At 39.0% G+C, this 24,799-nt stretch overlaps 1 protein-coding gene across 3 annotated transcripts in view; it reads right to left on the bottom strand.

Moving 5' to 3' along the window:
- YTHDC2 (YTH N6-methyladenosine RNA binding protein C2) overlaps positions 1-24,799 on the bottom strand; it is a 55,672-nt gene that overhangs the window by 3,190 nt on the left and 27,683 nt on the right. For all 3 annotated transcript variants that reach the window (XM_090038387.1, XM_090038389.1, XM_090038390.1), the window contains 15 exons: positions 24,628-24,724; positions 24,451-24,538; positions 24,283-24,363; positions 23,259-23,341; positions 21,299-21,404; positions 19,835-19,954; positions 18,019-18,291; positions 17,360-17,486; positions 16,455-16,660; positions 15,711-15,906; positions 11,751-11,860; positions 9,890-10,182; positions 6,678-6,855; positions 5,294-5,497; positions 2,416-2,598 (listed from right to left, as the gene is read on the bottom strand). In XM_090038387.1, the coding sequence (XP_089894513.1) occupies positions 2,416-2,598; positions 5,294-5,497; positions 6,678-6,855; positions 9,890-10,182; positions 11,751-11,860; positions 15,711-15,906; positions 16,455-16,660; positions 17,360-17,486; positions 18,019-18,291; positions 19,835-19,954; positions 21,299-21,404; positions 23,259-23,341; positions 24,283-24,363; positions 24,451-24,538; positions 24,628-24,724 (2,345 nt within the window). The remainder of the gene's footprint in view (positions 1-2,415; positions 2,599-5,293; positions 5,498-6,677; positions 6,856-9,889; positions 10,183-11,750; positions 11,861-15,710; positions 15,907-16,454; positions 16,661-17,359; positions 17,487-18,018; positions 18,292-19,834; positions 19,955-21,298; positions 21,405-23,258; positions 23,342-24,282; positions 24,364-24,450; positions 24,539-24,627; positions 24,725-24,799) is intronic.

The raw sequence follows: 24,799 nt of genomic DNA, 5'->3' as shown, positions 1-24,799 counted from the left end.
CAAGACTACCATAACACAAAGAAGCCATAACACACTAGTGGCTGAGCTCCAAAAAAATTAGCAGTTTGGTTTTTGTTCTGTTTGAAGAGATACCTTTGGGTATTACAACATATACTACATTCCCCCTTTAACAAAAGGCTTTTCAAAGAATAAAAAGATTAAATTTTCATAACATACAGGAAACACACTCCGTGTAGGTGTAGCACATTGCAAGTACCCAGGATTCCATGAATTCCTCTGTTCTATCTATCTCCCTGTGTGCTGCCCTTCTGCTCCCCTTTATTTCAGGGACATTATACAATTTCTTCCCATCCAGGCCAGAGTCTCTGTGTTTCTCCATTCCCCTTCCTATCACCAACCTTATCTTACAAATCTCTCAAGGTACCACCTTCGTAAGGTTATAGCGAATACTAAAAGTTTAAATTTCAGAGTGACTATCCTTGCTGATATATTTTTGATCACGTCTGGATCAGTTATGTATATTTGGGATCATTTATATGTTGTGAAAAGCAAGTTGATTTCCAAGTAACTAAGACTGTTATGGATATGTGTGAATCTGTTGTATTGCTCTAAAATGAAACAAAGACTATTTGAATTTTATGAGACTCTGTATCTGGATTAAAACTAAGCAAGCCATTTCTGACGAGAATCTCTTCCACATTGTTCATAAAGGTAAAGGAAAAGCAAAGCAAATTACAATAAAATCCTAAAAGCATCCCTGTAATAGGTATTTGGCCAAAGTGGGTCCACAAGAACATCCCCCTCTTGTACAACACAGCCCCAAAGCACCAATTAAAAAATAAAATCTACAGTCAACCCAAGAAGGAAGCAGAAGACACCCCAATGTACTACCAAGGCCCCAGCATTGATAGGGAATTTTCTGGTTAATATATAGTCTCATGATCTTAAAAAGTAGACTGCAGAGGGCACATTGATCATAAGGGTATTTTTTACCATTAATTCACAAAGAATAACGAAGCTCATCGAGAAGCAACTTTTTAAATATTATAATCAAATATAAGGCAAACTATCCAAAAGATCCATATTCTAGAAGTTTTCTCTTTCATAGATATTCAGTTAAAATTAGGGCGGACAAATGGTTAAAAAAATAATCGCAATTAATTGTGAGATTGAAAAGAATAGTTGTAATTAATTGCAATTTTGATTGCACAGTTAAACAATAATCAGTATCCCCTCACCCAACAGCCTATGTGCCCTGCAGCTCCTACCCCACCACCACCACCAGCAGCACACAGCCCCAGCCCTGACCCCAGCTCACCCCACACCTGCTCCAGACCTGTGCCGCCAGCACGAACCTGTACAAACAGCCCCAACCTTGGCCCACCCTGTGCCTGCTCCAGACTCACTCGCCCATGCTAAGCAGCAGTAGCTGGACAGAAGCTGCTGCTCAGGGCAGGGGGAAAAGCAGCTCCTCTCCCTAACCGCTGACAGGCGCTTCTTGCTGCAGCCCCTGAGGCTCCTCTGCACTGCTGCCCTTTCCCCACTGAGAGGCCCAGAGACAGCAGTGACAGCAGCAGAGAGAAGCCACAGAGAAGCCCAGACCACAGAGAAGCCCAGACATGGGCATGGGCTCTGGGCAGCCACAGCAAAAAAGGCCCAGCAGCAGTAAGGGGGAAGAGCAGCAGCTTATGCCCAGCTACCATTGCTCAGCATGGGCAGGAGGTCAGGGCTGTGCATGTGGGTTACGCCCGGTCCAGAGCTGGTCCGCTCTGGTCACTCTGTCAGGCCAAGTCTAGAGAGGGTGCAGGGAGGGCTGGATTTTGCTCACTTCTAGTCAAAATGGACACGTACAATTAACGCTTATTATAAAAATTAACGTGTTCATTTGTTGTGTTATTTGTGTATGTTAACTGCAATTAACTGACAGTCCTAGCAAAAATACATTCATATTCCATTTCACACAAGAAGAAATATGGCCTCTGTTGCTCTAGAATATATTTATTTTAAAAGCAAAGGACAGAAGCTTTACAGCACACACAACACATTGTGGGATAGTATTTTCTATAGTTTTTAAATACATGGGTTAAAGTACCCTGGAGAATTATAAAATTGTATTTGGTTCTGTATGTCTTCTGTTATACACTGAAGTGTCAACCTTCTCCAGAAATGATGTTTCTTCCGTTTCATCTGTTCTACCTTGCTGTATGACAAAGCTTCAAACAAATTAATAGAACAACAGAACACAGTATGCCAGTATCGAATCAAAGTTAAACACATGATATATGAAAGATAAGTGCTGACAGAAGATTAAAAGTAGTAAGATACAAAGCTGCGCTATGAAACTATTACGAAAAATGAAAAGGTAAAGCCAAGAAAACTACACTTGCCTAGAAACTTTTAAATATCCTGTATATATAATAGTTAGTAAAGATTTTAAATGAGAATATGCGCTACCTGTCCATCTCTGCTTATTTGTACTTTCTTATTGTCATTCCAAGGGTTGAGTAAGTGATGCGCAAATTGAAAGGGAAGACTTTCTTTCCGGATCCACTCCACCTTAAACACTCCTCCTAAGCCTGTGGAGCCCCACTCCTGACTTTTCTCACGTCCTATCTCTGAAGACATTCTAGCAAAACCCTGTGACAAAATTTAAAATACAAAAAAAAACAAAAAACATGGTTTAAGTGTGACAAACCTAACCAGACTGTCTATAAACAAATAATACTCATGCAACCCAGAATAAAAGTAATCATTTCCATTTAGAATATATCTTTAATGAAAGATTTCGAAGTCCTTCCCTAAGAACATGAGCATAGTGATAGTGAGAATATAGAAACCAGGGTGTTTTTTAATCTACTTTAAATTATCAATGTGACATTTGAAATAAACTGAAGTAAAGAAGCAATTATGTTCTATAGAAGCCTTATGTAAAACACTGAGCAGGCTTGCACTGTGACTTTAATATCTCAGTATCTTAATTTTAAATAAATAAATAAATGTTTGACTTTTTTGGGTTTTTTTACTAAAATGATTTTGTTATGTGTAAATGCATGTAAAGCCAAATTTATAGAAAGTGAAACACTGATATTTTGGTTTTCTATTCTTTACTGACTGGAATGCACAATTTTAAAAAACCCAAAAAACTCTAATTACATTTTAATGTGCCAACAAAATATAGCCTCAAACAAGAAGCATGGTATTTTTTTTGTTTAGACAAGATTCAAAGCCAACTTTTGTGTCCAGTACCTATTAGTTGAGGGGCCTTTAATTTAGCAATCAAAACAAGATCCACAGGCGAACAGCCAGGGCTAGACAAATTCAGGCTAACAATGTGTGCCTTATTTCCAAGAGCCATGTTAATTAAGCACTGATACCATATTTATTCAATGGTAGTGTTAAGCTGATGCTACTGGTCCATGAAATGCACAACAGGCAAGAAATCTTGTGGATGATCTCTCTTATCAGAGCAACTGTATGGTTGGTATAAACATAGACAGGCTTTCAGGTATTAATTCTTACCCATGTTTAATCAATGGGATAAACGAATGAAGTATTAAATATGTTATTATCTTGTCACTGAACAAAAGTAAATAGTTAAACAGGGTTCAGGGTTCTGAGTACAGACATCACAGCCTTAGTCCTTTGGCAAATTTTAAGAATTTCTTTAATAAAATATTTAAGATACAGAAAAAGAAGGAAAACCAGTTAAAACATCTTAAATATAATGTAATAGGAAATGAAAAAGGCATATTAAAAGGTGACAGCTGGAGTGCAAGTGTCACAGTGTAGGTGGGGTTCACAATCTGATCGAAGTTGGTAGAGGTTACAATATTATGTGGGTCCCCTTTAAGCAGGGTTCTATCAGGTCAGGGCATCAGAGCTATGAAAATCCAGAGCCATCCCAGAGAACACCAAAGACGTGAGGGACGGTAGTAGGGCCAGCAAAGTTGGTAAAGGTTATTCCTTCTCTCAGTCCACCCTTTCCCTGACATCAGTGTCAAATTAAAAACCCCGTAAAGGTCTGATGGGTGGAATTACCGCATCCCTTCATTACCTGGTCCACCGTTAGACCTAATTTTCCAGCACACCAATACTGATCCAGTGACTTCCAAACTCTTCTTGTTCACCAGAGATGATCTCACTACAGTCCTTGGGTCTTACTGATAATCCTTTTGGTCTAAACCCAGGGTCTCAAAACTCATCTTGCACCCCAAGCCAAATCCAAACCACAGAGCTCCTTCCACACTAGATCCAGCCCAGGGCATGATGAAGTAGCAGCAGCAGCTCTGGCTCCAACCTGGAGCACATGGGGGCAGCTCCAGCCCTTGTCACATGCATCATTTCAGAGCTGGAGCTACCACCACCTCATATCCTGTGCTGTGGTGGCAGCTCCAGCACAGGGCCCACAGTGGGAAGGTAAAAATGTGGCAGTGGTGACAGGTAAACCAGCTGGAGGGTGACAGGCTATTGCTTGTCCTTCTGCTGCCAATCGCCATGTTCGTGGCCAGCCACTGCCTCCCCACACGCCCTCCCCCTCAACTTCTGGTGGCCTGATGGTGGTCCAGCGTGCAGGATGGAGTGGCTCCATGGGCCAAACCCTGCCCACAAGCTGCATGTTTGACACACCCAGTCTAAACTAACTCAGTCTATTTTCAACTTTTTTTAGACTTTCATAGATAATTTTATGTAACAAGCTGAGACAGCCCCCTGGTACCTTGGTCAAACTGAACTTTGTGAAAGGCTTCTGCACCAACACTTACTTGGGGATGGTGTTGGTTCTCTTCCATGTGAGATTAGCTTCCTTTTTTAGAAGATATGCTTACGGTCCTTACTTTAAAGCTACAAGGTGAAATAACTTTCAGGGTGAAATAACTCTCTGTACCCATAGCCATAACCTCTCCTAGCATTTTTCTTTATGAAACAGACCTCTCTCCAGACCTGTGGACCTCCATGACTTTTACAAAAAGTTGCCATTAAATCATAAATGGTACATTTATTTTTGGCAGTCAGAGGAAGAAAAGAATGAAGACACCTGTCTGATGTCTTTCCTCCCCTTTGATTTTCAACCAGAGGACACACACATAAAGCATAATGCTATCCAGACTGAAGAGCTCTGTATGCAATTCAGTCCTAATGACTGAACAACTTTCCTGAGTCAGACTGAAGAGAAAACTTCAGAGAAACATGAAATGCTCCTTTTTCTATCAACCAAATACAAACTACTTAAAACTGTTCTATAATAATATACAAAGTTTTTCCTCTTTGTATGGTAATCTGTTGTGCTATTACCCAACCACCAGGTAGACAATTTAAATTATAATTTAGGACTCACCTGAAAATGTCCAGATCCTTGAACTGAAAATACCAAGTAAACTATACTGCTCTCCCAGAAAGCTCGATTTAGTTTCCGCTCATTGCTTGGGGTTGTAGACCATATACCCTTTTGCTGAGAAATATCAAGGTTTCTCAGATTGCTACTCTTCATTATGAAGTACCGAACAGGCATATTTGGTCTTGGTGAAGGAGACTTGGAACCCTGCAAAAAAAGCAAGTGGACTGCATGTGCAAAAAAAAAATCTGGTAAAGTATCTTTTCAAAAAGTCCTCTTAGAATTCTAGGTTTGTCAAGAAAAGGACCTCTTGGCACTTGCGTTTGGCACCAATTTTCCTGATGCAAACAGGACAGATTTCCTCCCTCATTCCTATTAAATAAATCCAGGCAGCTAACATACACAAGGAGAGACATTCTGCTCCACCTAGACCGCATCCTCCACCACCTTATAGATTCTGCTCTAGTACCTTACCTCCAGGCCCTGGCATACATTAATTTCATGGCTCAATGGGATCAAAGGAATTTTATGCCTCATTCCACTATTTGTATATCCTGCCATGCCACACATGCATGGCATGATGCATGACTTTCAAGACCTGAGATAAAATTCCTCAGTTCCCTCTGAACTGACAGTGTTAGGGGAACCCCAGTCCCCAATACAAGGTTCCCCTCTTGTGCCTTGACCTTTAAAAGCTAACTAGACAGCCCAGCTTTGGGGAAAAACATGATACAAACCAACCATGAAGACGTTCATATTAAATGTAAAATATCTCTGTGGCTGGTTTGCCATTGTGTCATGCCATAAATTGCTTGTATGTGTTGCATGTCACAATCTATGGCACAAGGCCTGGGGCCCCTAAGTCAGACACTAGATATGTTGTGTGTTACATTTTCAATTTAAGCACGAGACCCAAGTTAACCTAGCTATCTGGAAGTAACTGAAAAATTGGTACTGAGACAAATCTGCAGACAAGAGCTTCCAGGAGGTTGTGCAGCTCTTGAACAAAAGTATTCTATCTAGAATTTAAACACTTTAGGGAAAGCGTGGGCAAAATGCAGCCTGCCAGGCCATTCTATCCAGCCCACGGGGCCCCTAAAAAATTTAGAAAATTAATAGTTATCTGCCTTTGGCTACCTGTCATGCAGCCCTTGATGGCTTGCCAAAACTCAGTAAGGAGCCCTCTGCCTGAAATAATTGCCCGTCCCTGCTTTAGGGTCTGGATTATTTATGTTTGTATGACATTTTACACTGTACACTGAAGCCTTAGTTTCATCAGGTACTATTTTGCATACGAATATTGTTCTTTTGCTCTCAAAAGAAATGTCAGGTAGATTATTTCATCTTTATATTTTTGTTACTATCCATAAATAAGGTGATATTTTACCTTTCCAGATAATGGAGGAGAAGGACTGGCACATGGGCTGGGATAACTGCTACTGTCTGTGGATTTCACAGATGACTGATCTGACCTGTCTTCTGAACTTCGTTTGGAATGTAAGATACCTCTTTCTTTGTATTTCTGTGGCTGGTGAAATGCTGGCGATGTAGATTTCATTAAAACTCTGTGGAAAGATAGGTGAAAGCTCAGAACTGTCTAAATATAATAGTTGGTCAGTATAAAATACCAAAGAGCATACAGTTTGAAAAAAAAAACAACTTTCAATTAAAGCCGAGTCTGGAGCACAGCTACATGTATTGCAATCCTGAGAAACTATGAGGTGTTTTGGTTTTGTGATGCAGGAAAAAGAAGTGACACTTAACCTACTACCTCTTTCCAGAAGACAAGTTTTATGAGAAGGGTGCATTCAAGGAAGGCTGCCCCTTAAAGAAGACATGAACAAATAGCATTGTTTCATACCCAACCCAAACTATCTATTGATTGGTTTTCTTCCTGCTGTTAAGAGATTTCTCATGCACATTCAGATCAAACTAGCTTCAATTTTAAGTGGACTCATGAAAACTAACCAAGAATTTAAAATAATTTGTGTTTCTTTCAGGGGTGTACCAACAGAGATTTTGGGGGCTGATACCAATAGCCGATATTTAAAGAGTGATATCAACCAATACCGATCCCATATCCAATACAGGGTCCATCAGGTTGCGAGTTCAGTGCGGTAGAAGGCGTGGGGAGAAGAAAAGGGCAAGGGGGGACAAAGCAACACCCCCTGGGTGAGGGAGGGGGCAGGCGCTGCTCAGCCAAGGGAGGGGGCAAGGGACAGAGGTGCGGCTTGTGGGGTGGGGACAGCTCCCCCTGCTGCTTGCACCCTGGGAGGGCTGGCATGTGCCCCCAGATCTACACGGCATGGGGTAAGCTGAGCTGCAGGGTGAAGCCAGCGCTGCATGGGGCTTTTCTTGCCAGGGGCTGGGCTTGGAGCAGGCTCCAGCAGCGCTGGAAGGAGGCTGCAGCCACCTCAAATTTCACCGCAGCTCCACTCCCAGGCCCACCACCTGCCGCTGCCCCAGCTGAATGCCCTGCCTTGGCCTAAAGACCGGGAAAAGCTGGGGCTGTACTGGGTGGTAGCATGGGGCTGGAAGCGAAGCTGCAGCGAAGTTTGGGGTGGCTGCAGTCTCCTCCCAGAGCCACCAGAACCGGCTCCAAGCCCAGCCCCGGCTAAGAGCCCTTTGCAGAGCCGACTCCCCCATGCAGCTGCCAGATCTGGGGGCACAGCCCTTCCCCCACTGCCCTCCTGGGTTGCAAGTGGCAGCAGAAGCTACCCCCACCCCACGAGCCGTGCCTCCATCCCGCACTGCAGCCCCCCTGCCCCAGCTGGGCAGCGCTTGTCCCTGTCCCCTCCTTCATAGCAAGGGGCATTGCTCTGCCCCTCACGCCCCTTCCTTCCCCTTCTGACTTACCAGCTGGAGGCAACTCTCCATGCTGCACTGCAGCTGCGCACAGCACGGACATTTATTGGCCAAATTATCGGTCCCATGGAGCCAATATCCAATATAAACTATTTTCTTAATATTGGTACTGATCCAATAATCAGACAAATGTATCGGTGCACCTCTAATTTCTTTCTCAAATTTAGTATTTGAATAAAGTTAGAAAAAATTTCACATTCTTATGGGTATGATTAGTATAGATACATGCACATGGATGCACACACAAACTAGTAAAGAAGGGAATAAGGGAGTTATTATATATATATATTTAGTTGCCTCTACTGTTTTTAAAGGGGGTTTGAAACAAAAAACTCTCATTTCTACATAAAAGACTTGTACATAGCAGTATGAGCCATTCAAGGTAAGAGCAACCATGTGACAAGTTTGCAATTTACATTTCTATAATTAAAAAGTTTAAACGAATAATTACCATATTTATTTGCACACTACACACACTTTTCCCCATCATTGACCACAAGATGAACATGAGCCTCCAATGCGATGCTGCGGCTAGTAAAGCGACCAAAACACTGGCTTGCATCCATAGATGCTTCTCGAGCAAATCCCGGGACGTCATTCTCCCCTTGTACTCGGCCTTGGTGAGGCCGCAGCTGGAGTACTGCGTCCAGTTTTGGGCTCCACAATTCAAAAAGGATGTGGAGAAGCTTGAGAGAGTCCAGAGGAGAGCCACGCGCATGATCAGAGGTCAGGAAAACAGATCTTACGATGATAGGCTGAGAGACATGGGACTCTTTAGCCTGGAAAAGCGCAGGCTCAGGGGTGATCTGATGGCCACCTATAAGTTTATCAGGGGTGACCACCAGGATCTGGGTGAACATTTGTTCACCAGAGCGCCCCAAGGGATGACGAGGTCGAAAGGTCACAAACTCCTGCAAGACCGTTTCAGGCTGGACGTAGGGAAGAATTTCTTTACTGTCCGAGCCCCCAAGGTCTGGAACGGTCTGCCAGCGGAGGTGGTTCAAGCACCTACATTGAACACCTTCAAGAGTAAATTGGATACTTATCTTGCTGGGATCCTGTGACCCCAGCTGACTTCCTGCCCTTTGGGTAGGGGGCTGGACTTGATGATCTCCCGAGGTCCCTTCCAGCCCTAATGTCTATGAAATAAATCTATGAAATCTATGAAAAAATTAGCAACCAAAAATTGAGATTCATGTCTTAAGGATTTCCAACTAATTTTCAAACAGCTTGGTTAAAAGTATTTTTAAATTGTTATATTAAATCATAATTAAAAATTATGAAATTGTTATATTAAATTATTTATTTTTCAAGGGAAAAAATTTCTTCCTCATTGTACCTTCCCATAACAAGTTTCATGGGTTTTTTTCAGGAAGCTTGTGTTATACAAATAAATACAGTATGTCTATTTCTACCCATTTTTTTGTAGAAACCCTTAAAGAAATGGAAAAAAATAGTATACTCAAAATAATACAAACCTATTTAAGATCTAGTTCAGGCATTACACTGCTTTCTATTAGAAAAATTACTCAGTTATTGCTCTGCAATTTTTTATATTAGAAAAATTTCACCTTCCTCTGGAGGACTCAAAATTTGAGCCAGATTCACCTTTTGTAATTTATACCACTAAAATCTATACAGGTTCAATCAAAGGGCTCAGTTGAACTGTAATAATTTTGCCCCAAGCAGGAATTTAAGGTACAGTATTGTATGGAAAGTTACAAACCAACTTACTTTTCAGCATTAAAAGAGTCATCAGATAATTCTGTTTCTGCCGAGCTTTTCCTGCTGGTATTTGATCTCCATGAAGATGCTAAGGGAAGCTCTTCAGAAGACATTGGTCTTGGTCTTTGTCCAATTCCTGAAGGCTGCTGTAAACCTGCAGACTGCTCTTCAGTACTTAAAACAGCTATGATTGCTCTTATAGTTGCTTCATCAACTTGAGACCAAGGTTTAGAAGGGGCTCTCATGCGGCGAAGAAATAAGCTGTGCCATTTCTGTCTGAGTTGTAACAGCAGACTGGAAGCCTATAATGAATGTCACCTCCATTAAAAGACTGATGACATTTTGAATAGCTCTGTAACAACAATGTCCTACTTCTCACTTTCTCATCTCACTAACCAGGCAATGTGCAACATTCTAGAACAACTGTTTAGAGCACTGGGATAAGTGCTTGCAATGTGGCCACTGCCACAAGCTGCCAATCCCTGGCTGCTCCAATCCCCTCCCTGCTCTGTGTCCCCCTCTGCTTACCAAGTGCCACTGAAAGCTGTGGCAAACACCAACAGGGAACATTAAATTCAGCAGCAAAGTCACTGAACAGAAAGCCTTAAATGGTCACTTCAACATGGCACCCCTGTCCCCTTGAATCAGACCTTCACAACACAGATCTGGCCTGTGGGTTGTTGGTTGTCAACACCCAATAAAATGTCTGAACTATTAAATGCATTTGTTTCAAATTGAAAAAGCAATTACATTTAAAGCCATTTTAATGTCTTGCTTTCCTAGTTTTTCTTTAATTGTTCTCTAAAAAAAAAATCAACTTTTTATTTAGCTCCATCATCTAAACTTTTTCATTAGCATTGTTGCTCCTACAATCTGGTTTTCTGAGTTGTACATACTACTAATTCCCAGCTCTAACTAAAGTTTTATTTAGAACCTCATGTTTATTTAATCTAATCTTTTTTTTACCTTCTGCCTTTTGTCTTAATTTTTTCACCGTATATGTTCTCTTCAATAAAGCAAGTGGAACAGTTCTAAATGACCCGTTTCCCTTAAAATATATTTCAACTAAATTGAACTGTGTAGGTCTGATTCTGTATTGCTAGTGCATGACATAAACCAAAGATTTCCAAAATAAAAAATAGAAAAATAGTGTAGAGAGCATTAAAATAGAAAACATTATTTTCCATACTGGGTCTGATAAGCTTTAGATGTCTGTCCTATAGACATGACTCCTCACCCTAAATACCACATTAAAAAGATATCTATACCTCACTCATTCTTTTTACATGCTGCCTTACCATCTTATTTATCAGTGACATTCTTCTTTAAAGCCAGGTCTCTGATCCTGCCTCATTGTCTCAAAAATGTATATGCATGGGGGTGTAAGTTTCCAATGGATTTCGGCAGGGTTTGCACATGTACTAAAACTAGCATTCATAAATCTCAATGCATTGTTAAACCATTAATTTATTGAAGCAGGAAAAAAGAACCACTTATTAAAGAAATCAACTTTGCTTTATTCATTCAGGAGAAGACCTTATATTTTTGTATGTATCTGATAATTTAGAACAAGATTAACATGAGTTGTGGGAAAGTAAACATATGATGTACTTACAGTTTTGCTGACAGTATTAATCCTAAACCTAAAATCTAATTTATTCCAATCAAGTGGCAAGTTCTTAGCTATAATTTTCCCTTCAGATCCCAAGACTTTTTATAAAAAAGTAAGAATATATACATTTATTTACTATTTTTCAATGAAATTCTTTAAGACCTGAATACTTCAGAAATCATAGTGAAGTGATAATATTAAGAAAGCAGATAATACTTGCTTCTTGGGTAAAATAATTCAGATGATACATTTACCTACCTCAGGATCTAGTTTGAAATGCAGCCATTCATCTAGCTTCAATACAGCCAGATTAGCAGTTGTTTTGTCTTCCATCTCACTATCACTACTATCATTAGGTGCACCATCCACTAAATTAACACAGAAAAATAAAAGCTACATTAGCACTTCTATATTGTTTCCAAGAGCAGACAAAAAAAACCCTATTTCATTATATACTCTTAAACACATGAATATTTGTTTCACTGAAATTAAAAGTAATGCTTTTATTAAAAAAAGCAAATACCATACAGACAGGTATAAACAAGAACAGTGCATCTAAGACATATGAAGTAATCTTTTTACTTTTCTCAGCACTGATAAAACCTCAGCTGGAGATCAGTTGCCACTTCTGAATAACAATCTCAAAAGAAAAAAAGATGTGAACCAACTGGAGAAAAACCAAAATAATCAGAGGTCCAAATAAATGTGAATGAGGAGGAAAGAATTAGGTTTCATTAGTCAAGAGAAAGGACATCTGAGTGGAGACATGGTAAGTCTTAAAATACTTGAAAAACTACTGCAAAAACGAAAATTAAAAACTGTCCTCTGAGTCCGCAGACAGGACAAAAAGTCTTAAATTGCAGCATACGAGATTTCTCAGCAGTGTTTTAAATCTATTGCTTCATTAGTAAATGTAACTCTAGTCTGGAGGGTCCCAAACTTCTTAGCAAGACTGGATAAGGTCTGCATGAGTAGAAATGAAATGACAAAGCTGACATCTGAATGTTTAAATCAAATATTACTGGCTTTATTACACAAAACAGATTTTACCTTAGTATCAAGTTAGTAACATTTACTTCACAAAATGTTCCTTTCAATGTTAAGGTGCTCACTTTAAATATTCAATATTAAAATGCAAAGTCCTTTAATGTTATTTTGTCAGTTAATATTACATAATGTCTTTCTAAATCTAATGGTGAAATTAAAGATATCCTAGCATTCCAAAAATCTCACTGCTTCTAAATTGTTGTAATATAAAATTTTGAACGGGATTATTCAAAGCTGTCAAATAACTGGTTCTCCAGAAAGAATGTTATTTTTAAATTGAGTTGGCAAATAAATATTTCTATATTAATTTAGTGAAAGATGCAAACATTCTACTCTACCAGAATTTCTGATAGAGTTTCTATGTTAGAATTAATTCTAAGTGCCCATTACTACTGCTGATGGAAAGAAACTTAAAACCTTGAAACTGAAAAAGATGACAAATACTTATGTTGGAAACATCACTGGAAAAAAGCTGACTTTTGAAAATCAATAGGTGCAAACATAAGTTTTCTGGTCATATGAAGTGTAAAGATGAAAATATCCTGAAGAAACTAACTCAGGAAAAAAAACCTGAAGTGAATTAGTGTAATAGATGACCAGAAAAGAGATGGAATAAGTCGCAAGCAGGAGGCCAAAGAGAAATAATTTTTTTTTTTTTTTACTTTTAAAAGGTCGGAAGTGTGCTAGGCTGTCAATCCAGTCAACCATTAAAAGCTCATTATCTGAAAACAGATCACCATTAAAAACTTTTCTACAAAAACACTATTTCTAAACTTATTACATTTATTTACTTGCTGGGGTGATGTGACCCCAGCTGACTTCCTGCTTCTAGGGCAGGGGGCTGGGCCCGATGATATCACAATGTCTCTTCCAGCCCTAATGTCTATGAAAACTGTGAACATTTATTTACTTCACTGAATGCTATATGGATATAAAGAAAAAAATAACAACAAAAACAACAAAAATAAAACAAAAAAGAAGATACCCCATAAAACACTCCAGTTTTAGAAGCAACAATTAGAAAAAGATCCAAGAAAAAAAACAGTTATCTAAGCAACTGAAAATTTAAAAGTGAGAATTGAAATCCAGATGTTGCATTCAATAGAACACTGATTCTCAGCCAGGGTGCAGGGGTACTCTGGGGTGCCTTGAGATCTTTTCAAGGGTGCTGCAGGGTACAACGCAGCATTAGCACTGTTAGGTACGCAAACATGATGCACAATATAAACCCAGAGATTTTAAATAAGAATCTGTAGTGTTAAAATACTGTGATCTGCTGTGGTCTTTGAGTTCTTTTTAAAAGAACAAGTGCTGTATTATTTTTATGTAGCCAATAAAGAAGTGAAAACTAAGAGCTGGTGATTTCCAAGGCATGCCTTGAATCTAAAAAGGTTGAGAACTGCTGTAACAGAGTACCCCTAATGGCACAAATATTAAAGAATATTATTTTTTAAACAACATTTAAAGTGGCCTAAAACTCAGTACAACCTCTTACTCTCTGGACGATAATTTCTTTTCCAATTAAAAGTGTATCTATTATTACCCGCAAGTCAGGATAAAAAGATGCATTATGCCTTGAAAGGGGCTAGACAGAACGACCTCAATCCTCAGGTGTCTCAATTACACCTTAGGTACACCTGAAGAGGGAAGGGGGAAGAACAGCAGAAGAACTATTAGAAGTACCCGGAACCTGGGTCCATATCTTTTGGTATAGTTTTAAAGCAGCCCTGAAGCTCCTCTGAAGTATGTTGGCTGCTTAAGGTGCCGGGGAGCAGCAATGCTGTGTCATGAGGACACAGCAGTAACATACGTACCTTACTCTGAGATACAGGAGAGGGAGAAACTAATTATAACACCTGCAGCTCTCACAGTAATATCCTAAATTGCCCCTTTTGTACCACAAGACAGAAGAAAACCTGACTCAAAGTATTTTTGGTAAGACAGCTTCAGAGAAAGACTGCCACAGACACTGCTGTGACTCCTTCAATGTTAAATGCTATGGAACCTCATTTTTCTTCAAGCATTAGATGAAACAGTAAACACCACCTTTTAAAATAAATGCGATGAGTGTTTAGTACCATCTTACCTGTCAACTTAAGTACTAATCACCTAACAAAAGAATTTAACCACTCAGCTGCAAGATAAATACAGTGAATTTAGGTAAGACATTCAGCTCTTCCTCACTTAAAGCTCTGGCCTTTGAGTCCTGCTGAAAGAACTCCATGTCTAGAATATTTGACATTTTATACTTTTATTTTTGTATCTCAAGATAGCTCTCTAGACTTTATGGCTAGCTAACATCAGGCTACAGAGAGAAACAAGAACCTTCATACACTGTCTCTGAGACCTGAAGACTGATCCCTTTGCTTCTGATCCATCCCCAGGTAAGTGGGGGAAAAAAAGCAGCAATTTGGCTACTAGAATAATGTATATATAGTGAATCAGCAATGAAGAAAAATAATTGCAAATGGAAAGGCATGAGAAAGAAATAAAATAGTCTAAGTTTATGAAGACCAAAAGTGTCTTTAAACACACTTATACCAAAGAACCAGTAGAGCCTAGACCTTAAAATCCTATGTCATTACAAGATTCAAACATCTTTTGATGCGACTCAAAGCTAAATAGTAAAGCAGATGCGGTAAAGGAGACAACACTCGAAGAAAGTTTTCAATTGACCTTCCACTCCCAGACTACTGGTGTATCAAGCGGCTGCAAATAGCTGTGGGTGCTCATCTCAAGGTAAGGAAGGTCACTCTGTCCACTATGTGGAAAAGTAGTGGCCCCTGCTACAGCTAACTGCTTTAGAACTTTTAGAGAAGACAGCCTTACAACATTGGAATATAATTCCCAGAGTAGTGTTCCTTTATAAATGTTTTGAAAGAAGATTCTCTCCCCATATTTTCCATTCCTGTTCTACTATTTAATCTTTAACCAATGAAAAAGCAGTGTTTTAAATAATCTTTAAAAGGATATTAAAATACAGAAGCTAGGCATAACATGTCTTTCACTGGAACCTTTAATGACTTTTTCAGTAGCTGTAAGAACTATGGTTGCAAGATCTTCATAATTCACACAAGAGACACATTAGCTACTCCTGTAAAATAAGTCTTGTTGCTGTAACTCACATGGGTACATATTATTGGAATTTTTTTATTTCCAAACATACTATACCTCTGAAAGATGAGGGCTCCTGTAAAGCATTACTTGGTAATCTTGCTGGTCCACAAAAGAGGCACACTGTAACAGGTGTCACAGCAGAACAGCATCGGATGTTTGCTATTCTGTGTGCTCTAGTCATTTCATCATATATTAGCCAATCTGTGGGGAGCGCCTGAATAGCTGCAGCTTGGCCATTTGCTGGAGGAATCTGTTAGCAAAAGCAAAAAAGGCTTTAGGCTGTTCTTGTACCTTTTCTAAGATGTACAAGAACAGAAATTTATTTATGTGTTTATTCCTCAAGCCAGGTAGGAATAAATGCAACATATATGCTGAAGTCAGCCATGATTGTAGAACAGTGTAATATTAAAAATTCTAATGTACTAAAGTTTTATACTGTCCTTTTACAGTTAAATAATCTGTACAGTTAGTAGACAGGGAAAACCCAGATCAGAACTTCAAAGCGGATTCCATGTTGCTACTTCATTCCAAAACACAATTCACACTGGAGACCAATAAACAACTTCATGACACCATTCCGTTAGGTAGGGTAACCAGGATCAGATAATTTCTGATAAAGAAGTATTTTAAAAGTGTTGTTTTTAAAATAAACTGACATCAACTTTTGCAGGCAATTTTAAACATGATCTTCATCTGGCCAACAGTGAGGTCTGATCTCTTGTACATATACATCTTGATTTCAGAGGGCTGAGACCTAAAAGGAGTTTGTGACGTTATACATTTAGAGAAATATTTTACCTTTTTATACTGAGGCTGACTAAGAACAGAGGTTGGGTGAAATCGCACTTTCTTCTCTTTTGGCCCAGTTAATACAAGGTTCTCTCTGTCCACATGGACGAGGTTTGGATACATCCCAGCTACTAGAGCACCTTTAACTACGGCCCAGTTTTCAGAGTTGGTGTTAACATCCCGAATATCACCTCCACCTCTAGCCCTCACAAAACCTAGAGGGAAAAAAAAGATTGTATATTTGTATTTTTTTTTATAAGCACACATTGTTTTTAAATTTCCTTTGGGTCAAAACAATATATTTATGCTTTCCCCAGCCCCCAAATTACATTTTAATAACTCTTATGTTAGTTAATATAGTATATATTAGGCACGTACTTAAAATGCAACTAGGTTAAGATCCTTCAATTTAATTGGCTTTGACATGTTAAAATAATGATGCTCTACCATGTAAAATGCTTTACATAAAACATTTACTAGGCTATGAAACTCAAAAAGCAACACTGGGTCATACCCTAAAATAAACATCTAGTGTAACTTTGAAACAGCCCTTTGGAGTACTTGAAGTTGTGCCATAATCTGATTCAATCTGCAGTCAAGACTTGGATCAGGGAAATGGAAACATGCTTTAAAACTATTTTTGTCTCCATTCTCAACCCTGAACTATGAAAAGCTTGGCTGAACTTAGGTATGATCCTCAGTGCATCTTCCTGTTTCATATTGAATAAACTGATGTTGTACAATGCCATCTTTTCACTATCAAATGTAGCTTTCTGAGCACATACACTAGAGTACTATATACATTACATGGGAGTGTAGCACCGGTGAGTTTTATTCTTGTTAAAATTTGAATATGCTCATTGCTATCTCTTCTGGGACTGAGTAATATTTAAAGGCATTTTTTAACAATTTACCTGAAGCTCTGAGCTGTCCAAGTAACTGTGTCCTCATCCCTATGATTATTTCCATTGTAGCCTGGGAAAGAAAGTTCTTCTCACAGAAGGCTCTCTCCCACCCGTCACTCCGTGCCTTCTGCCATGCCTGTAGGGAAAAAATAAATATATATATATTTTTATAAATGCCTACGAACACAGTTAACTTAAAACTACTACTGCCAGATTTTTTTTTTTTTTTAGTATAGTAATATTCAGTTTAGTTTAATTAAGGCAGAGAGGCCTTAAGGTATCAAAATCGCTGGACATTTCTTCCTCACATAAAACAGAATTGTCCATGTACATGTCCCTATATCAAAATAATGCATTTCAAGTAGTATTTTTAGATAATATTTTACATATAGATATATTTTAACTTGGATATACTTTTAGTATAGATACACTTTTAACTTAAAATGATACTCAGTTGAAACACTGAACTGAGTAAATTTTGCAAAATTATGCTAAGAAAAGAATAAATAATTCTCAAAATATTAGGTTACTCAGAGAAAGTTACTATTGGGTTCAATACAAGGACAATCTACTAATGACAACTGTGTTCTAGCTAGTCATACTTAAAGTGCACTATTACTCTCTCTTACGTAATCTATTATCAGTACTCCTCCTGTAGATGAAAATACCTGAAAAGCCCTGAGAAGCGCCATATGGTCACTAAATGTTCCCGCAGTAAAACGTTTTCTACACAGCATAGCTGCACGTTTTTGTGAGGCCTGTGTAGGTAGGACAAAAGGGTCTCGATATGCAAGAGTGCAAGCAATGGTAAGAATAGGATCCAGGCACTTCAAAACAACAGCACACAACACCATTTTACCAAGGTGTGGCTCTACTGGGAGGTCAGCAAGATGATAACCGAGTTCCGTGAGATCTTCCCAGGTATCCATGGCATCTATTGTCTAATTTAAAAAAAAAAAAAGGAGAAAAAAGCAAGCAAATTTATCATTCACTGTAAAAGCAGAAAGTAAATACTATTTGGATGACTGGATTAATACACCATACACTTTTCAACATACAGGAAACCCTTGCTATTTGCGGGTTTGGCATTTGCGGTTTCAAATATTCACAAATGCCGAACCTGCATTTTAAATACACTTTATACACTTATAGGAGCTCCTTGGGAGCTCCACGTTTGCAGCCACCGTGCTCCCACCGCCGGAGCTATGTACCCCACTCCCCAAGCCGCCAGGGGCACTGCGTTCACGAATGTAGACGGTATTCATGAACACAGTGCCTTATTTGCAGATTTCACCATTTACGGGGGATACGAGAACGTATCCCCTGTGAATGGCGAGGGTCATCTGTATTTCAACACAAGCTTACAAGTAAATCTTTGCTTTCTCCATGCCCCACGTTCACCCAGGAATGTTAAGGAGATTCAAAGCTCTAGGACACATTAATAGGGCTGTGTGAAGCTTTAGTCGCTGATTCGATTTAGCAGAGATTTGGCCCAATTTGGCAGCCAAATCTCCGAATTAAATCAAGAGACCCTTTAATTGATTCAGAGAGATTCAGGGAGATTTGACGACTTGGACACAGACACAGCTTTAAGTGTTTTTCTTCTACATACCTCAAGGTACCAGGTGGCTTGTGAACACTGAGATGGTGGGGCGGATGGAGCGTCCCACGGCAGCAGACCCAGAAGTGGACCAGAAGCACCCTGACCTGCAGCTTGGTGACTGGTGCCTCCTGGGTCTGGGGGACCACCCGGGGTTCCCCCATGGCCAATCCCTGAGGAGGTGCTGGGGGGACGGTCCGCTGCCGAGAACGCAGGGGTGCCCCCCGCGCTCCTGTGGGACGCTGCATCCACTCCATCTCAACATTCACAAGCCGCGCCTGGTACCTTGAGATGTGTAGAAAAAACACTGTGTCTAAGGCCGAATTGCTGATTCTCCAAAATCGGTATGGAATCTTCAGATTCAGATTCAGCTGAACTGAATCAGGACCGTGATCTGAATCAACGAATCCAATCAATGCCCCCAAATCGGACCAAATCCATATCAAATATAGCCCACTTCACACACCCCTAGTTATTAGGGGCAATGTAGGCATTGAATGTAGACAATGTAGAAATGTGTCTGGCAATAATAAAAAAAACATATAAATTCATATTTACTTCGGTTTTAAAACATTTATGTATATATGTAATCTAAAAAAAAAATTAGATAAACAACGGTTTCTTCTGAAGAAGAGACTATCTCATCCCTTAATAATGAGGTATTAGCCTAGACATAACAAAGCAGAAGCCTTAAAAAAAAAAAAAAAAAAAAAAAAAAAGTCAGCCAGCTAAAAGCCTTTTGTTAGGTGACTACACAAATGGAGAGTTTATACTCAACTATCTAACAGGCTACATAACAGATACACTGCCAAGTTTAAGGCCCAGACCATGAAAATAAAAACAACAAAGAAGAAAAATAAATGTAAGTCTATTCATCCACTTACCTTAAGCATTTGAACAGCATTTCTGACAATTAAGCCTGGTGGAGGATCTGGGGCTTTCATCAGAAAATCAGCAATAGGACAGTTAATTGGAGCCAACAGTTTTGTGTGCAAACAAAGCTCCTGTAAATTAAAAAAAAATCTGCAATTTCATAACATAAGTATAAATCTCAAATATAGTCTAAAAAAGGCAAACACACACATACCAGAAAACATTCAAATTTTAATGAGTGTTTTAATAAACATAAAACAAAGCAAACATAAAAAATACTGTATTTTAACTTCCACAGTTGGGAATTAATAAAAACTGTCATTTGGTGACATGGTAGAAGCCTGTAAGTACATAAGAGGTGTGCAACAGGATCTGGGGGAACACCTGCTTGCTAAAGCACCCCAGGGAATGACAAGGTCCAACGATCACAAACTCCTGCAAGACCGTTCTAGGCAGCACATAAGGTAAAAACTTCTTTACTGTCAAAGCTCCCAAGGCCTGGAACAGACTCCCCCCAGAGGTGGTAAAAGGACCTACTCTGGACACTTGCAAGAAATATTTGGATGCTTATCTTGCTGGGATCCTTTGACCCTAGCTGACTTCCTGCCCCTGGGACATGAGAGTGGACCCCCTCATCTTATGGGGTCCCTTCCAGCCCTAATGTCCATGAAATCCAAGGAGAAGGTGCAAACATAGCAGTATTTCATGTAACACTCACATTTAGTGCATGTTCTTACACTCCCTACACACTGACAAGGAAGGACAGTACTTGAGCTGGTCCATGATGCTGAACTTTCCACAAAATCTTTTAAAGGAGCTGCTCCTTCTGATCTTGGGCTCCCCATGTTCCAGGAAGATAAAAGGTCACCAGGGAAACCACACTTCTTTCAGTGCCCTTTGAAGATCCTGGGAAGCAAGAAACCTAGAATCCAGCTCCCTGATCCCCAGCTTCCCATGCTGACAGACATGCAATAGAATCTGAAAAATTTTATCAGATCCCGAAAATTATGTATCCTGCAGGATGCATGATTTCTGTGATCTGAAATAAAATTCACCAGATTCCATCATGGCAGGAGCCTTCAGCACCTAGGCTAGCGAAGCAAAATGGGTAATCCTGCTCTCATTTTAGGCCTCCTTCAAAAGTTTGTTTATGATAGATCTAGGTAAACAATAGTAATTAAATGTCATGATTTCCATTTTGACACTAAAAAAATTACATTATTCATATAAATACATGGTACTGCCAACACTTGAACTCATGCATTAAGACACAATGCAAGGTAAGCTATGCAGAAGCCAAGTGAGTATCAACAGCAAATTATCATAAATGACAACTTTTGTCTTCACTTTTTCTTTTTAAAATTAAGAAAAGCTAACTTAAGTATCACACACTTGCAGAATTCTATACAAACTTTATAAAGTGATATGGTAAGGTAACAACAGGAAGATATTACTATTTCCCAAGAAATACGCACCTGCAATGGCATTCTTAGAAGTTCTGGAGTCTGGAATTCCAACATATTCTGAAATCGGAGCCTGCTGAAGAGTCGGAAACAGATTCCAGGCCGACAGCGCCCAGCCCTTAGACATAAAATATTACTTAGAAGGTAACTGAGACTCTTACACAAGATGTGTAAAAATAAGTAAACCTAGACACTAGAGAAGATATGCACTGAAATCTGTAAAACATTAGGATAGATTGGCCATATTTTAAAAACATACTGAACTGAAATTTTCAAGTAACCAGTCTAATCTTCCTGAAGTAAAATAATGAAATAACTGAAGTAGAACTCAAGTGACTTCACTGCCACAAAGGAGAAGATGAAAGGCAATAAGGAAGGAGCCTTTAATTTAAAATGCAAATGGATCTGATTTGCATTTATAAAGTCAATTCACACCACACTACTCCTATGAAAAAGCTTTACAGAATATGCCATATGTCACAGAATGGTAGAGTTGGAAAAGACCTTGAGGGTTATCTGACCCAACTGCCTGTATGAATGCTGGAATACATTCCCAAAATTCTTGCCTGCCATTTTAGCAGGGGTGTAGGTTGTAGCCCTGTTGGTCTAAGGACACAAGCAGACAAGATTGTCTGCCATTTTAAGGACTCTTTACATTGCCAGGCTGGTGTGAATTGAGGTTTGTGTACCAGTTAGAATTGGACCCAAATATCTTCAGCCAATCAAATCAATGAACCAACCTTAGGAATTTGAAAATAAAATCCATGCATACTAAGTGGGTAGAATAAGGCAAAAATCTTCATACTCTCAGACCAAAACCAGGAAAAGTCGTATTATCTCATAGCTTGCCGAAGAATGTCTTGCATATGAAAGCTTGTCTATCTTTATCCTAACTATCCAGTTGGTCCAATAAAATGTACCACAATAAGAAATCCTTGCTTCTCAAATCTTTTAACATTATTTTAAGCTTAAATGTTTCCCCTTTGGCAAAGCTCCAACAGCCTATTATGGATTCATGGTTAAGACATGCCAATTTCTATACCCAACAGTACACAAAGGAATAAGGTGTGCTAGCAACATATCTGGGCACCTTTGACTCTCCAGCCTGAATGATCAGGTATCTGATTAGATCACTAATTGGATCAATTCAGGTCAACCTCTGGCAAGAGTCTAGAGTGAGGCTGAAACTTATCCTTCTCAAGCTGTAGCAAGACACCTTAAGCACTATCAAACACACCCCGTTTTTTTCTGTAAGTAGCAACAGTAGATGACTTCAATTCATGTGGATTAAAGGAATAGGCTGATGGCACAGGATCATAGGAAAGGACCTCATGTGGTTATCTAGTCCGGCTCCTGCTCAAGGCAGGAACATTCCTTACTAGATCATCCCAGCCAAATGCCTGTATATGCTGCACCTGCTCTTGAAATTGTCCAAGGATAGAGACCCCATGATTTTTCCTGTTTTAATGCTTGACCACCCTCACAGTCAGAAAATTCCTTCTAATCTCCAACCTAAATTTCCCCTGCTGAAACTTGAGGCCATTGCCCCTAGTCCTGTCCCCTACAGCCACAATTCTCCAGTCCATCCAGGTTACCCAGAACACCTATCAAGAACAATCTGGATAAACTGGAGAAATGGTCCGCAATCAATCAGAGGAAATTCAACACGGACAAATGCAAAGTTTTACACTTGGGATGGAATAATTCCATCCGCAAATGCAGACTGGGGAACAACTGGCTAAGCTGTAGTACTGCAGAGAAGGACCTAAGGGTTACAGCAGACCAAAAGCTAAATAAGCCAACAGCGTACTGACCTATATTAACAGAAGTGTCACTTGCAAATCAAGAGAAGTAATGTCCCACAGAACGAACCATTAGCATCACATTATTATTACTAAAGAGGCATGCTTTGATTAATATGTACAACAGTTGATGCTTGCAAAATAAAATGCAACAGAAAATGTGCATTTACCTGCCTTTTCGCTGGAGGGCACTAGCTTTTGAAATCCATACCATTTTTAACATTGTAACACAGTTCAATGCATCAAAGGATTTCTATAATGTTAAGGTAAAATCATTTCATGAAAACAAAATTTGGATTTGCCATGATATATTAGACAAAAATAACATAAATGACACAGATCATTGACCTTAATTTAAGCTAAATTCAACCACAATGATTACAACCATGGCATTTTGGAATCTGGACAGATTTAAAACTAGAATTAAGTGCATTTGATCTTATATCACTTCCTTAGCAAAATATCTACATCATATTATATTCTGTACATCGGGGTTTTTGTTTTTTTATAATACTTTGCATAGTGAAGAAAATGAACTGCATTTGCTTTATCACATGAACAAGTAAAATACATATTCAGTATAGTACTTGATGAAGTTTTATTCATTCTTTGTGACAATTGTCACATTGTCATATCTTCCCAGAATGCCTGCTTGCATGTAAAGTAAAACAATACCAGTGTAACAAATTAGGAGAATGTGTGTATACAGACTGTGAATTCCAGCTTATTTTATGACATCAATTCTTATGTCCTCTTCCTTATTATTACACACTGCCTCATATTCCCTGTGCAAAGCAGGCAAGGAGTGGTATCTATTGACAGCCAGTGAAGCCAACTATGGACAACACCTCATCTGGATGGAACAAGAAAGCATTAGCCTACATGAAATAAGTGACCCTTTCTAACTTGTTCAGAGTCTCAGAAGAAAATACAAACCGCCCTTTGTATATTTAAAGAGTTGTACCAGCCCTTGGCTTATTAGATCTCTTGGTAAATACCAGTGCTCTAATCCCAGCTCTACTAGAGTTATAACAGCCAAATATTTACATTTAGTTTCAATAAAATTTCCGCTATTAATGAGTTTAGATACCTTAAACATGTACGTTTAACAAGACACACTAACAAGAAACCTGCTAACATAATCTACCACTTCACACTTCTCTTAGTGTATAGAGAGTTTGAGCCAAAACATACCTCTTTCATCTTGCCAGAGTCAATAACAAACACAACATCATTGACTGTAATGCTGGTTTCTGCAATGTTAGTTGAAAGAATCTATAACGATAAAATTATTCTGTAATAACTGCAGAAGTGAAAACAACTGGAATTAAAGGAAACTTTTACAAGTCATTGGATACTTGCTATTTTGCGGATGCTTGGGGGTGGAGTTTTCAGCACCTTCTTCTGATCTGATGTTTGCATATTTGAATGCAGCATAAAAACCTGGTACCTGATGACAAAACAGAAGTTATTCTTAAAAATCTAAGGTATATGAAGGCAAGAAGAACTGAAATCAACAATACAGAGTAGAGATTTTACCTGTGAACATTATCAGCAAATCTCTTGTCATCAAACAGAATGCGATCCCTCAAGCTAACTATTTCATCGTAGCCAGGTAGAAAAATTAAAATTGCTCCTTTAAAAAAAATTATACACAGAAGTTATATTTAATCTGAGAAGAACATGCTTAAGTGCTGTGTATTTAGATCAG

This window comes from Crocodylus siamensis, chromosome 3 (genome assembly GCF_052110815.1).
Source record: "Crocodylus siamensis isolate JL-2025a chromosome 3, ASM5211081v1, whole genome shotgun sequence".
NCBI lineage: Eukaryota > Metazoa > Chordata > Crocodylia > Crocodylidae > Crocodylus > Crocodylus siamensis.
This window is presented reverse-complemented; position numbering and strand designations above follow the sequence as displayed.